The following is a 15,762-nucleotide window of genomic DNA, read 5'->3' as shown; positions in this document are numbered from 1 at the left end:
TAGTATTACTAGTAGAGTAATAATAATACTACTACTATTGCTTTTACTGTCTAAAACAGGGAGAAACCCTTAAGGGTCCTGGAATAAACTCCTTGTTTCCTTTAATTCTTTTCTTCCTTTTAATCTTCTTCTTAGCATTCTATAAATTTTGTTTTATTGAATACTCCTATGAACTTAGTTTGACTAAGACAAGTATAGCTTTCCCTCCTTCCATGTGAACGATGGATATGCACAATGGGAGATAGTGGAACTTTTTCCCTTCCTCATTGTCCTTCTCAGGGCTCTCCCTCTTTGTGTGTCTTGCAGAGGTGAACATCATGTGGGCAGCCCATCAGACACATCACAGTTCTGAAGACTACAACTTAACCACTGCATTGAGACAATCTGTCTTCCAAATATATACATCCTGGGTAAGTCACATGGAATAAGGAATAATAATAATAATAATAATAATAATAATAATAATAATAATAATAATAATAATAATGATAATAATGATAATGATAATAATAAAATTTTCTCATTTAAAAAATACATCATTCTCTTTTCTCCTCTGAATAAATAGATGAAGAGTATCTTAAACATGTTCTTCCTCCTTTCCCTGGGATCACATTTCCATGAAGAAAGAAATTTCCACAGGAGGTCTTAAATCTGTCGAGACCTCAAACAGTCTCCTCAACCCAACCTGAGTCATTTTCTTTGGAGAGTTAGAGCATGTGTCAAAGAAAAGAATCAGGGCAGCAGAAAGATGAACTGTTCCCTAAGGATTACCCATCATGGGATTTCTGTATTATTGATTTCCGTATCCTGTAATTCCTTTGAGATGGTGGTCACATGATGACATTTTGGGGACACAATCTCTGTAACTTCTCAGTCACTTCCCAATCCTACTATGTTCTTCTCATGTCAATAGGACCACAAAATATGATTTTAATTTTCTATTCCCTTACAAATCTTCTTCCCATATCAATTGGAGTGCTACCATCCCAAGGCAAGTGCTCATCATCTCCTCCCAGGACTGTAGTTATCAGCCTTCTAATAGAATTCCTGGCTTCTAATATCGTTCTTCCAGTATACCCTGCAAATAGCTCAGGAAGGATTTTAAAATTCTTTAAATTTCTATTTCCAATATTTAGCAGTAAGATTCAGTCAATTAGTAATGAAATATTTAAGAGGGAAGCTTAAGGTGGCACAGTGGATATAGCACTGATCTTGGTGTAAGGAGGATGGGAGTTTGAATCTGGCTTTAGCCACTTGACTCTTACTAGCTGTGTGACCTTGAGCAAGTCACTTAATCCTGATTGCCATCCATAGCCATCTCTAGTTGCCCTGATCTATATTTGGCCACTGGATCCAGATGGCTCTGGAGGAGAAAGTGAGGCTGACAAATTAACACAGCATTCCCCCTCTCAAATTCAATTCACAAGCAAGTCATGGTCTTTGCAAAAGGATAAACATAACTATTTAAGACCATGTCTTTGAATTGATAGACATGGTAGGTAACTGATAAATGCTTGCTAATGGTTGATTAATTGATAACTGTCAGGATATTATTCCTAAGAAGCAGGTCTTAGGATGTTACTACCAAGCTCAAGAACCCTCAACAGCTTTCTATTGCTTCTAGGATAAATATAGATGAAATAAATAAAGATTATAATAATATAACAATAAAATAAACTTCAGTTTGGCAATTTGCTTCATAATATCTTTCTTCAATTCTTTCACATTATTCACCTTTCTACACTTACTCTAAGGTCTGAATGCACCTGTTCTCTGATTGTTATCCCACCTCTGGACCATTTTTCATGGAACATAATCTTTCCTTTGCTTGGCCTCTTATAGTCAACAACCTTTTGTTTTTAACCAGGGTGTCCCCCCTTCATGAAGTCTTTCCTCAACTCACTCCCTGTTTGTCCTCCCAAGGGACTCAAACGCTCTTGGATTTAGTGGTCTATTTGCCTCTTGTATCCCCCTGTAAGTTATAAATTTCTTTAGATTAGGGACTATCTTTGGCATGTCTTTGTTTGGTCCAGTACCAGCTGGAGTTGGTGCCTCTGCAGCTGGAAGGAAAGAATGGTGGACAAAACTTTCCCCATGACCTCCCTGCATCCCGATGGCACATTGGCTTGACTTGGCATCTTGATAAATCCTGGACCCTAGAGCTGGTTTCTTCCTTCTAATCTCCTAAACTAAAGCTTCTCTGCTCAGCAGAATCGGCCCAACCAAGACTAGGTAGTTAAAGTAAGGTGATGGTAGACACCAGACCAGAACCCCCATCTACAGCTAATGTTCTTTTCCCTTGACCATATTGCTTCTCAAATTGGGTGAATGACATGTTCTACTATGTAGCCTTCCTAGGGTTCCTGGATTTCCTCATGTGAATGTATCATATACTGCTCCATCTTTTGGCTCAGCTTTGAAATATATGCTTTGTGTCCCTGCTCTTTTATTTGGTGAAAGAATGAATCACAAGTGACCTTCTTCAGACCAGGCCAGGACGGGCCAAAGAGTCAGGCTTCACATACCATCCAGACATCCATCCAGGCTCTTATTCTGACAACAGGAATAAACAAAGCTCTGGCTGCTTCTAGAAAGGGACTGGGGGTCACCGCACTTCTGGCTCTTCTCACTACCTCTGTCTAGGCCAGTACTGTCTAGGAGAGTTGCCCACCCCATTAGATGCTCTGGGGTCAAGACGCAAGTGAGATAGCGTGCCACATGGATATTAGGAGCTCCACCAGGTATGGGGCTTGCAAAACTAACTGAAAGACAATCTAGGCTACTCTAAGGGATGCCAGTATACAGTGATGCCTTGGGGAAGGGGGCAAACGTGACCTGTTCTATTAACCCCACTGTCTTATAATGACCCTAACTCTCCTTAACTTTCCTCATCATCCAATCACTGGGCCTGGGAGGAAGTTTGACATTGGCCACAGAGATTCTGATAAAGATAATAACTTGCATTTGTATAGTATACTTAGATTGACTTAGCACTTTATGAGTATTTTCTTTCAATCTCACCACAAGATTAAGTGATAGGTATTTAATCTCTTTTAAAAAGGAAAAAAGCTGAGGCGTGACAAGTCAATGACTGGCCTAGGTTCATACAGCTCACAAATGTTTGATGTAGGATTTCAATTCCAATATTACTAAGGTCTAGCATGTTAACCACTGTACCACAGAGCTGCCTAACTCCTAGCACACTGACTTCTAGGGTAGTGAATTAAGTTTATCAAAGGTATTTTTTTTTTGCTTTAGAAATGTATATACTTTTAAATTTGTGCTTATATTTATACTCATACATTGAAGTATATACATTTGTGGACAATTAGGGGGTAGAGAGCTGATCCTAGAGTCAGGAAGATTTGTCCTCCTGAGTTCAAATCTGACTTCAGACAGTAGCTCTGTGACCCTGGGCATGTCACTTCACCCTGTGTTGGTCTCAGTTTCTTAGTATGTAAAATGAACTGGAGAAGGAAATGGCACACTACTCCGGTATCTCTGCCAAGGTTACTCCAAATGAGGTCATGGAGTATTGGTCAAGCCTGAAAAATAAGTGAACAACAAAGATAAATGTCTGTGTTTACCTTTGGCCATAGACATGCTTACGTTTCACTAAATACATATTTATCACCCCATTAAGATTTGCTGCCATAAATCCTGTCTGTAATAAATCTATTATTTTCCATTTTTTTACAGATGAGAGGAATGACTCAGAAGGGTCAATGATTTCCCCAAATTCAACCATTACATCCTAGGGGAGGAATTCCTTTCTATACTGAAGCTCCTAGAATTTAAATGATAGGACATAGGGGTCCAGCTTGGTCAGTCAATACTATTTATTAAGAGCCTATGGTGTGCTGTATTGCAGTCCCTGCCTTGAGAAACTCACATCCAGTGGTTGGAGCAGAATGAAACCTTCCTTTCCTGGCATTGCTTGATTTTGGGGAGGTGGCTTTCTCCCATTGTATCACTGGTCTTGAGCAGATCATACATCCTTTTTTATCTGCCAAAGTGGACAGGCTAAGGAAAGAGCTGCCCTGCCTCCCTGGGAGAACTGGAACCAAAAAGAGGCAGTTCAGTCCCACAGATAGAGTGATGACATCAGACCAGTCACGCTACATAGTCCTGGGGAAATCATTTCTCTTCTGGAAATTCATCCCCTCATCTGTAAAAGGAGCGGCGTCCAGTGTCTCTTCCAACTCAAAATCCATGCTCTCTCTATTCAAGGTTAAAGACATCAAAGTCTGTCTTGTATGCTGAATGAAGATGAGCCTGCATGTCCCAAAGATTCCTGTTTAGTGACAGGATCCTGAGTCCTCCAAGTCTATTTGCAGTTTTAGTGAAGAGATCATCTTGGGATGATCTCTGGTGAGACTGATCTGAATATCCCTGGAGACCAACAAACAGTGACCTTTTACAAGCTCTTGCATCTAACCAAGTTCTGTTAACATGGAATGATAACAAGTCATGGAAATTGGTAGTTGCTAAGGCAACAATACACATGGAAATAAATGATAAATTAGCCAGGACTTCAAAGGGAAAGTGCAACTATCAAAGAAAAAGCTAATCTGTGCTCAGAAAGCTTTACTTTGTACCAAGGACAACTGGCCTGTCAGAAGGAACCTTCTTTGTTCAAACTACTTTGGAAATAAATTGCTTAACTAACATTTAAAAATAACAACGTTAAAAGTTCAATATTTACTGGACATTATAAACCATAGTGTGAGTGTTCTGCAAGCTGAATTTAATAAGGATGGCCCATTTGATATGACTTCAATATCCTTCAATTGCTACTCTCTTTCCTTAATTAATCTATTTCATTACATTTATGTTTATTCCATCTAAACTTATTTATTACTGTATCACCATTTGTCTCTGTCTCTGTCTCTGTCTCTCTCTCTCTCTCAATCATGTCACTCATTAGAAAATCAATTATTTTTTTGGATAGATATATTGCTTTCCATTTCATATACATTTCTGTAGATACTTATATAGAATAAGAAAGTTATTTTTTTCTGGCTAGGTATGATTTGTACTGGAGGGGAAAGATAGATGAATATAAGGAAAATAATCCAGAAAATTAAAATTATTATTTAATTATGTTAATACTCAAATTAGAAAAAACCCACTGAAAAATAATCTTGGAAACCCTTAAAATATACTTTTCATATAGTTATGTGATATATATATATATATGCATATATATATATATGAGCTAATAATCATGCAGACACAGCACAGCCCAGATGCTCCTCTCCACTACTTCAATTATTAATAAAAATGCAAATTAAGAGAGAAAATTTAATGCATTACCAGCAGGTACAAAGAGACAAATTAGTCTTCTTTGCAGATGACATGATTATTTACTTAGTAAATGAGAAAAGAAATGAACTAAATGATTAGTAGCTTCTTTCCCCCCATCATAATCATTGCAGTTAAAGACTCCTATGTGAATACCAGGATATCCCTCTATTTCTATGAAGTAGTATAGTTTCAATTCAGTTATGTAAAATGAACTTGCTGAGCATACACAATTTGCATCTTTTATTGACCCCTCAGTTAGATTATAAATTCCTCACATTTTATTTTCTCTTTTCCATGTCACTCATCTCTCCCAAAAATCCTGTCTCATTTTTGGGTCTCTTTGTAGATAGTCACCTAAAACATTCAGAGTTAATACTGTCTTTTCACTCCCTGACTCTCCTCATTCTTCTCTTAGCTTCTTGAAAAATTCTCAATACTAGGTCTGACCATTATTACTCCAACTCCCCCAACTTTGTTTCCCTTTCTTTTCCCAAAAATATCATAAATGGTTTTACAAATATCAAATGATAACTGTGACATGATTCCTGGACCTTTACACAATATCACACTTTTTGAAGCTATTGATTTAACCCCCCCACTCCATGTTTTCCTGACCCCTCCCTCTTCCCCTTCCACAAGCATTGGTGAAGCTATAGGAGTTCAGTCAACCCACATCTCTCTGCAACATTGTGATTGTTCCAAGCGAACATAGAGATCTCATGGGTTCAAAGCCCCATTCAAGTATTCAAACATTTCTTTGCTTGATCTTGGGGGTTTTGAGGATGTGTAGCCTGGTTAGATAAACAGACCTGTAAATAAATTCCCATTATTTATGCTACTTAAAAATGGATGGCTAGACAAAAAAGGCACCTAGAGGTCTTGGGGAGATGACCGCGCCTGAAAATCCTCTTTCAACTGCATCCTCCTACTTCTCGCCATATTTAAAAATGTAAACTATTTTCCTTGGATGTTTTCGCTAGTAGAAGGAGGACAGATTCTTTTCACGGCCTAGCGTGAAGGTCTTTAAGGCATTTCCTCTCATCTCGACAAATGAAGAAGATCAAGTATTGAATGGTCATTTAAGTAACCAGGACCACTGCATGCCAGGCTTGCTTGGTAGCTGCAGAGGCAGCTAGGTGCCATGGTGGAGAGTGTTGGACCTGGAGTCTCACATGTAATGATTATGTGGTCCCAGGCAAATCACTTGACCTCTCTTGGCCTCAGGTTCCTCCACTGTAAAATGGAAGTAATTACAGTACTTACTTCTAGGGCTGTGAGGATCAAATGAGACAGTCTTTATAAAATGCTTAGCACAGTAACCAAACATAATAGATCCTATATACATACTGATTCCTTCAGTCTCTATCAAAATTTTAAAGAAACCACATGCTACCATTGACCAATCAAATGGCACAGAATAGATTACGACACGCCTTTGGTATTTGGCAGTGAGATAAAATGAGCCTGATTTTAAAATTCCTAATAAGTAGCTAGGTGGTTCAATGAAGAAGATACTGAACCTGGAGTCAGGAAGACCTGAATTCAAGTCCAGTCTCAGACACTCACTAGCTGTGTGACTCTGGGCAAATCCCTTAACCATTGGTGGCCTTAATCTATTGGAAAAGGAAATGGCAAACCACTCTCATATTTTTTGTTAAGAAATCTCCATACTGGGTCATGAAAAGAGAAACTAATTAAACAACAATATCATTATTTTTCTTTTGTATGGGAAGCTAGCTGGTACAATGGATAGAATATCATGCCTGCATTCAGGAAGTATCTGAGTTCAAATCTAGCCTCAGAAGCTTACTGGCTGTGTGACTATAAGCAAATCACTTAACCCTTTTTTGCTTCATAACCTCATCCTTAAAATGGGTGCACACTGAAGAAGGAAATGGTAAACCATTCCAGTATCTTTTTTTTAGGTTTTTGCAAGGCAAATGGGGTTAAGTGGCTTGCCCAAGGCCACACAGCTAGGTAATTATTAAGTGTCTGTGACTGGATTTGAACCCAGGTACTGCTGACTCCAAGGCCGGTGCTTTATCCACTACGCCACCTAGACTCCCCATCCAGTATCTTTTTAAAAAAAACTTTATAGGTTTTTTTGCAAGGCAATGAGGTTAAGTGGCTTGGCCAAGGCCACATAGCTGGGTAATTATTAAGTGTCTGAGGTTGGATTTGTACTCAGGTACTCCTGACCCGGGGATCAGTGCTCTATCCACTGCTCCACCTAGTCTCCCCTATTCTAGTATCTTTACCAAAGAACTCCCTTGGGCAAAATCCCTGGGATCACATTGAGTCAGACACGATTAAACAAGTGAACAACAATAAGCCAATAAATATAGATGAAATATATCACTAGGAAAGGGGTTGAAATTTGGATTCACAGGACCTGGGTTCAAATATTATCTCTGCCTCTTATGATTTGTGTGATAGTAAAGCACTTCATTTCGCTGGGCCTTGTGACCTCTGAGGCCACTTCTAGCTCTGAGTCAATAACCCTCTGTCTATTTGTAGTGCAGAAATGTAGAAGAATTCATAGAAGTAAACTATTATTCTTGTTCTTTGGCAATCACTTCAAAGAGGTTTGATTGGAGCCTTATTAAGGCACAAGTCACCAGTAAAGCTTTTGGACCTTCTACATCTCAGCAGAGAGATTCCCTCAGTTTTTGAGTTTCCCTCCAAAAGAAAAATTCATCACTTGGTATCCAAGCTTCTGGAAATATGTTTTTCTAAACGTAGTTAGGTTGGTCATACAATGGTGGACAACCGATAGATTTTCAGAAGGCATTTCAGGTCTTTCCAGTTGTGGAGACCTAGACAGAGGTTGTGACTGTCTAGAAGTGTCAAAGTTTCTTCTGTTCTAAAACGAGGCACCTGGGTAGGATTCTATCAGAAGATCTTTGATAATTCTGAGTTCAGTGGTCATGTCCCCACTGTAAGTTGGGAGAGCAGAAAAAGAATGTTAGTTCTCTTTTAAAGGACAAATGTAAATGGGGGTTTTAAAATATTCAAGAGAAAAGACTTTGTTGAGTGACAAGAAAACTCTGTCCCCTGCATCTTCCAGACTTGGTTTGACATCTAGAAAAATGTTAAACTCTTTAATATACTCAGATGATGCTCATTCACTTGACCATCCCTTAGTTATTTATTATTTTTTTATTTATTGAAGACAAGGGCTTGAATGACTTGCCCAAGTTTGCACAGTCAGGCAATTATTATTAAGTGTCTGAGACCGGATTTGAACTCAGGTCCTCCTGACTCCAGGGCCAGTGCTCTATCCACTGCACCAACTAGCTGCCCCTGACCATCCCTTAGTTCTATTCATTTGGAGTAAAATGAAAGATTTGGACTTTATGTTTTATAAGATTTTATAAAAGTGAATGATTTTATTGCTCTTATGTAGGTCAAGTTAATTAATTTGTCTACTTTAAATGTACTATAAATATACCTAAAAGTGAGTCTCAAGAATGACTTGCCTGTGAAGCAGTAATATAAATTTAAGACTTTTTCTACCCCTTTTTTGATAGCATCTGACTTTAGCCACATTAGCCAACCCAACTGTCTCTGGAGATACTATCTACTCTTCACTAATATATGCAGGAAAAGCTCACATCATGTAAAGACTTCCCATATTTATTGTGTGTTAATGGAAACTATGTGAAATTATTTGGTCAAATGTCTTTTGTGATGGCCACATTCCAAAGAAATGACTTGTGGTTTTTTTTTTTTTTTTTTAGTTTAATAATGGTGTAATGAATACAATAAATACAATGTGAGCCAACAACATTTAGAAAGTTTGCCTCCCGTATTTGTATTCTGTGTCCTCTGCTCAGAGCCAAGGGAGATATAAAGTTTGTATAAGAAATGGTCTTTGCCTTCATGGAATTCTTGAGGTCATCAATGAAGAAGAAAAAAGAAGACTCCCATAAATCAGCCTATTCTCATATAAAAAAATTGGAGAGTTACAGGAAATCCTTGAAATGACATTTTGTCTAATTGCAGACAAATAGCTTTAAACTAGTTCAAAGGTATTTATTTCTCCATGGCAGAAGGGACCTCAAAGATCAATTTTGAGAGTTTCTGACTTATCTGAATTGGGAGCACTGGGTTACATTCAAATATGGAAAGAAGAAGGCTTATTGTTTCTTCCTTTTCTGTTCCTATGGAGTTTTTTCATTTAATAAAATATTTCCTGCCAACATACAGTAATTCTAGAAGGATCAAAGTAATTAGAAGAAAACATTAGCTTCTGTTTACTTGTGGATGCAAACCAGCCCTGTGGTCGGAGCAGAAGTTGTTTTCCTAAAGGCAGAAGCGTTTCAGTCTGTTAGAAAATCCAGTCCAGAAGATTTTTCTTCTACCAGAACACTCTGATGCTTGGCACTCTCTTGTGATTGTTTATTGCAGTTGTTTTGGTTTCTTTTCCTCAGGTGGTTTCTGTGGAAGATGGTTGTTGTTTGTCCCTTGTTGTGAAAGGCATCTTTGACATTGTAGCTGATGTCTGTAGATGATGGTTACCTAGGAGTCATCTGAAATAGGAAAATCTGTTCCCTTGACCTTTCCATTCATCAGTTACTCTTCCTATATAATAGATTTAAAGCTGGAAGGGATTTTGATCTATTTAATCCAAGTCCCCAGTTTATAGATGAGAAAGCTGAATCTTAATGAGGACAGAGACCTATATGACAACCAATGCAGACATTAGGATCCAAATCCCGTCTTCTGGACACCCATTCCTCTCCCTCTTCCTCTTCTCACAGGTGTGGTGGTATGGGCAGCTCCATCACGGTGTACATGCAAATTCAAAATGAAGGAACAGAGGGAGCAAGGAGTGGAAGAGACAGAGACAGAGAAACAGAGACAAGAGGAAGAGACGCAGAGAGACAGATATATATATATACAGAGAGAGAGAGAGACAGAGAGAGACAGAGAGAGACAGAGAGACAGAGACAGAGATGGAGGAAGGAAGAAGCCACCCCTTGGCTAGAATTTGAATACTTATCACTTGAACAAGTAGAATGAGAATAAATGGAAATTAACTTTTATGAATCTGTATCTGGCTTGGGAGTGAGAGGATTTGGGTTCAAATCCAAGCTCAGTTACACACTGCCTGTGTCACCTTGGACAGATCCTTTACCTCTGGGGTCTTCAATCCACCCATCTGGAAATGAAGGACTCATATGGCTTCCTGGATCTCTATCATGTCTTGATTATTTCAATCAACAATTAATTATTATGCCATTTATTGTGAGATCCCCTTTGTCTCTCTGGCTTAGTTAACTATCTACCCATTGACCTATCTGAAGAAAAAAGAGCATCTTGAGAAAGTTTTCTCTGGAAAGGAAACATGTTCTCAGCTTCCCAAGGTTAACAGGCTAACGCAGGGAGTGTGCTATGTCAACACACAGGATTCAATTCTTTAAAAGACTGTCAGCAGATTGAGTTTTCCGCATAGCTTTAACCTCATTACAGAATGGAAAACAAATGTCATGAAGTCCAAATGGCTAAGAAATGTATAAGATTTTTTTTTAATCATACATGCCTGAAATATCCATTCAGCCTGTGGAGTCACTGATATTTCTTCATGTTTGCTTCAGCTCAAGGGATCATTCTATTATTTTTGTAAAAATTCCTTTTGTTGTTTTTTCGGTCAGATCTTTTACTGTCCCCTGGCACTCTTCATCCCTCCGCCGGTGTTCGCTGTCCATATCCAGTTCAATCTTCTCTACCAGTTTTGGATACACACTCAGGTAAATACTGTTTTAAATCCTCTACCTAAACAGCTGGCCTGAGGCAATGTCCTGGAAATCTGCTAGCAACTGATTTATTGTGTAAGAAAAATCTTTGTCTGCTTTCTTTAAGGAAAAACAGCTGTTCATTTTTATTTCTCTTGCAGAATATATATTGCTAAGTTTATAAGAAGCAATGAGGCCAGTTGGTCCCAATTAAATAAAACCATTTTTGAACTATAAAGAATCAAAACATTTTAATACCAGATTTTAATATGAATGTGTGTTGTACTCTAGCTTATTAAACTTGGGAAGAGAAAGGATGGTGAAATTCCATGAGTTGTAGAGATAGAAATTCCAATTAGAACTATCTAGTTACTCAGGGTGAAAACTTCAATCAGGTCTGTTGATTTGAGAAAAAGGAAAACAGAAAATTGGAGGCAGTTCAACTGTGGTATTAGAAAAATTTTAGAACTTTCTATTTGTTTTGTTCATAAACAATATCCCATCATTGCTGGGTAACATAAAAATGCTATATGCATCAGAAGGCTGACATCCGGGCTAACATATATAAAGATAGGCAATTCTAAGCTTTTATCTTGAAATGAGCTGGTGAGACCCAGTCATTTATGCTTGACATATAAGCAAAAAAAAAAAAAAAAAACACAAGAAAACAAAACCAGTCCTAACTCAACAAACAAACAAAAAACCCTGGACTAGAGTCATTAAAATGACAAATAAAATAACTACAATATAAAGGTTGCAAACTTTCTGCAGTAGACACACAAATACAAATGCATGGACACAAAGGTATTTCTTCACACTTTTGCTGCTGATTAAAAAAGCATTTGGAGAGTCATTAAGAATTCCTCTGACAGATGCACAAGGTTTATCTGACAATATGGTTTCAAACACGATAATCTCCATGGTGTCTGTAAACCCTCAAACTCTTAAGTCTCTGGGCCTATCAGTCATTTTAGTTACAGTACATTCTAGCTGCCATTTTGGTGAAATTCAAGAGAATACTAATTATTGAGATTAATTAGGCATTTTAGTTGTGCTGACTCTTTGTGACTCTATTTGGGATTTTCTTGGCAAAGATAATGGAGTGTTTTGCCATTTCCATCTCCAACCCATTTTACAGATGAGTAAACTAAGTCAAAGAGGCTTAGTGAAGTGACCTGCTGGGGCTCACACAGTTAGGAAGTGGATCTGAACTCAGGTAAAGATCTCTATGGACTGCACCACCTAGCTTCCCAGCAAATGAACAGATAAGATTGTCCTGAATTGTCTTTTGGCTTTATCTTCTTCACATGATTCTTTTGTTTCTTTTTAGAAATCAGGTTCAAATAAAATTACCTTGAAGAAGGAATCATAATCTTTCCTGGAATTGATAAGTCACTTAACATTTATAATGGGATTTATCTGATTTTATCTTCGGAACACTCCAGTGATTATCTTAGTCCCCCCCACCCCATGATCGTCTTAGACCCCCCCATGAGAAAAATGAAGAGTTGGGTAGAAAAACATAGTCATAGAGCTAATAGGTGACCTGGAAAGGATTTGAAAGCATATTTTCTTGACACCCAATCCTGAATTTTATTTACTATGGCCTGGAATCTTTATTTATTATTTTTCATTGAATGAATTAAGATTGTAAGGAGGGTGTCACACAATGTGATATTTGGAATATCAGAAAGAAAACAAAAATCAAGTGAAGGGCTTCTCTGCTCAGTAAAAGATAAGTATACAAAGAACAAAATCCAGAAAACTTTTTTTAGGTGCTTAAAATATAGAGCAGATTAGAAAGAACTCTGTTTATAACGAACCCAATAGACATCTCTGGAGGTAGTCAGTTCTGTAGCTTTAATTGTGACTGTGTACTTGGAAATTATCATTTGAATTCTTTCAAGTCAGCCAGTAATTTTGTGGCAGTATCATTGACATTGAATTAATTTCTCCATTATTTGACTCAATTCTTCGTCGGAGAGAATATCCTATGATTCATCTGAATGTTTCCTGATCTGGCGCACATTTGGAGTTGAGAAATTGTTGGTGAAAATAAAACATTCTACCTAATTTGACCAGAAGACATATTTATAGTCAAGATACAACTCTAAATTAGTTATTCTGATAAATTTAAAGATGGCCAAATGGCAAATGAAGATCTAATGGAAATTATGGCTCATCAAAGATATAGGTGTTGCCCTTATGTCCTCAATTTCCTCCATAGAGGCCAGTCTGACTGTTGTGCCCAGAAATCTCCACCTAATTATGGGTACCAATTGGAGGGCAACTTTCTGGCATCATTTTGTTGATTTCTTTTCCACTAACATCTTTCTCCCCATGTTTACCAGTTCAGTTCAGCTGGAGTTCAGGGGGACTCAATGGAGCTGGTTATGTTGTTTCTCTGACCTCAGGGAAGCTATGGGGACCTAACTTTCTCTTCCACTCCAAATGCAAAGGAAAAAGGGTGTGATTTCTTCTCAGATCCCCAGGATTTTTAGGGGTTGTTAGGTTCAGCGTCTTCATTTTACAGGTGAAGCAACTGAGTTGAGGAAAGATAAAAGCAAACAAGCAACACTTTTGAGGAAGCAGGGATCTCTTTCCACTTTGGGGAGAGTTGTAATGGAATTTGGAACTGTTAGAAGCATCCATTTTCCTTCTAGCTCCTTTTTTTGTAACTCTTTCCCCTGACTTTTATTTTTCCTTTCACTGTTTCCAGCTTCAGGACATAAAATACAACTTCTCAAGGTTCCATGGGCTGTGCATTGGAGGAGAAATCCAAGAGTTGCATAAAGCTAGCAAAAAGTGGTTTGGTCCATGCTCATGCTTTTTTGGCCCATTTTCTCCAGGATTAAGGGTTTCTTGTCTTAGTGGTGGATAGGGTTACAGGTTAACATAAATAGGAAGAAAAAAGACAGAGAAATTATGTAGCTGAGTATGGGATCTTCACAATTGGATTCCCTTCAGAAGCCTCCCAAACCCATTAAGAAAAGAAAAAAAAATGAACCCCACCATAAAAACCATGTGATATTGTCATTAAAAACAATTGACAGGGGCAGTTAGGTAGTTCAGTGGATAGAGCACCAGCCTTGGAGTCAGGAGCACCTGGGTTCAAATCTGGTCTCAGACACTTAACAATTACCTAGCTGTGTGGCACTTAACCCCATTTGCCTTCCAAAAACCTAAGAACAAGAAAATAAAAAACAGTTGACAGAAGACACACACCAAGGAAGTGTCTAGAGCACTCAGCCCAGGGAGGCTTTCTTTGATTTTTCTAGGGCCATCATCCTCTTCCCATATTTTCATGACCCGTAAAGACAACTTGGTGTTGTGGTTCTGTCTCACCCGTGGAGCAGATTACCCAAGCTTTGTGACAACTAGTCTACTTTTAGCAGCTCCTAGATCTTTTTTCACTGATTTCTCAAGAGCTAGCTCTGTTCCAGGTGGTTTCAGTTGCTGGGATTCTGTCTACTCAATAAATGAACGTCAGCTGTAATCATGACAATGCGATTGTCATTTAACATACATCATATATTTAACACATAACCTATATCATATATTTTACATATAGCATACATTTAACATATTTTTTTGGGGGGGAGGGAGATCTCCAGCTCTTGGAGTTCATTTATCATGGGAAGTATTCAAGCAGAAAGTCCCTTACTGAATATAGACCAACAACTCCAGAGAGTAGTAGAGAACCAAGAGCTTAATGAATTTCTTCCCATTTATTTCATCATTATGGGTCAAAAGCTGGGGAGCAAACAGCTCTTCTGACTGCAAAACCCTTCCAAGGTGCTTGAGCTATAACAGGTGCTTACTGTTTATTGACTATTGACTGAAGGTCAGCTCTTTAAACCTAATGAACCATGCGGCTTCTCCAGTGAATATGTATGTATGTGAGGCTTTGCTAGGGAAAAGAAAATTCATATAAAATGTAAAATAATAATAATGATAATTCACACACACATCTATAGAGAGAGAATTTAAAATATGTAAAGTCTTTAACTACATTATCTCATTTGATCCTAAAAACAGCCTTATGAAGTAGGAATTATTAAGCACCCTTTACCATTGGAAAAGCCGAGTGAAGGTGAAGGACCTTGGACAGTTTTATACGATGATGATGATGATGTTTTTCTCCTTTGTTCTCAAACAAGACCATGACACCATGGAAGTGATGCCATGTCAAGCATGCGAGTTGGATTTGGGTGAAGGGGGTAATGTGCTAAGTCACCAGCCTCATTTTCTCCTCCAGAGCCAACTGGGTCCAGGGACCAGATATGACTCAGGATGACTGAAGATGCCCCACAAGGCAGTGCTAAGTTATTTGTCCAAGGTCACACAGCTAGTAACTGTGAAGTGCCTCCATTTCATATAGCTGAGTGTGCATATTTCAGTAAAAGGAGAGATTCAAACTTACCTCTTCCTAACTTAAATTTCAATTCTTTATCCACTACTCAACTATAGAATGTCTTTTCTCAGTGTCCCAATCATCTGTGTTCACAGAAGTTCTTAAGTTCTATAGTATAATAGGAAGATACTAAGAACATAATGGAATTTCCAACGTGTCCTGAAAGAAAAACTCCTTTCAAAATATAGTCAAAATGCCTAAATTATTTGGGAATCCATGTCTGTCTAACTGATTCTGTCTGCCTCTTGCTCTCTGTGTGTATGTCTACATCTTTATTGTTTGTATGTATATTTGTTTACATAT

At 38.1% G+C, this 15,762-nt stretch overlaps 1 protein-coding gene across 2 annotated transcripts in view; it reads left to right on the top strand.

Moving 5' to 3' along the window:
• The window catches only part of LOC141494330 (alkylglycerol monooxygenase-like), a 168,985-nt gene that overhangs the window by 126,698 nt on the left and 26,525 nt on the right, over positions 1–15,762 (top strand). For both annotated transcript variants that reach the window (XM_074195407.1, XM_074195406.1), the window contains exons 4-5: positions 307–410; positions 10,965–11,060. In XM_074195407.1, coding sequence (XP_074051508.1) covers positions 307–410; positions 10,965–11,060 — 200 coding nt within the window. The remainder of the gene's footprint in view (positions 1–306; positions 411–10,964; positions 11,061–15,762) is intronic.

The sequence above is a fragment of the Macrotis lagotis genome, chromosome 7, assembly GCF_037893015.1.
Source record: "Macrotis lagotis isolate mMagLag1 chromosome 7, bilby.v1.9.chrom.fasta, whole genome shotgun sequence".
Classification (NCBI taxonomy): domain Eukaryota; kingdom Metazoa; phylum Chordata; class Mammalia; order Peramelemorphia; family Peramelidae; genus Macrotis; species Macrotis lagotis.
Note: the sequence above shows the minus strand (reverse complement) of the source record. Positions and strands in the feature narration are given on the sequence as shown.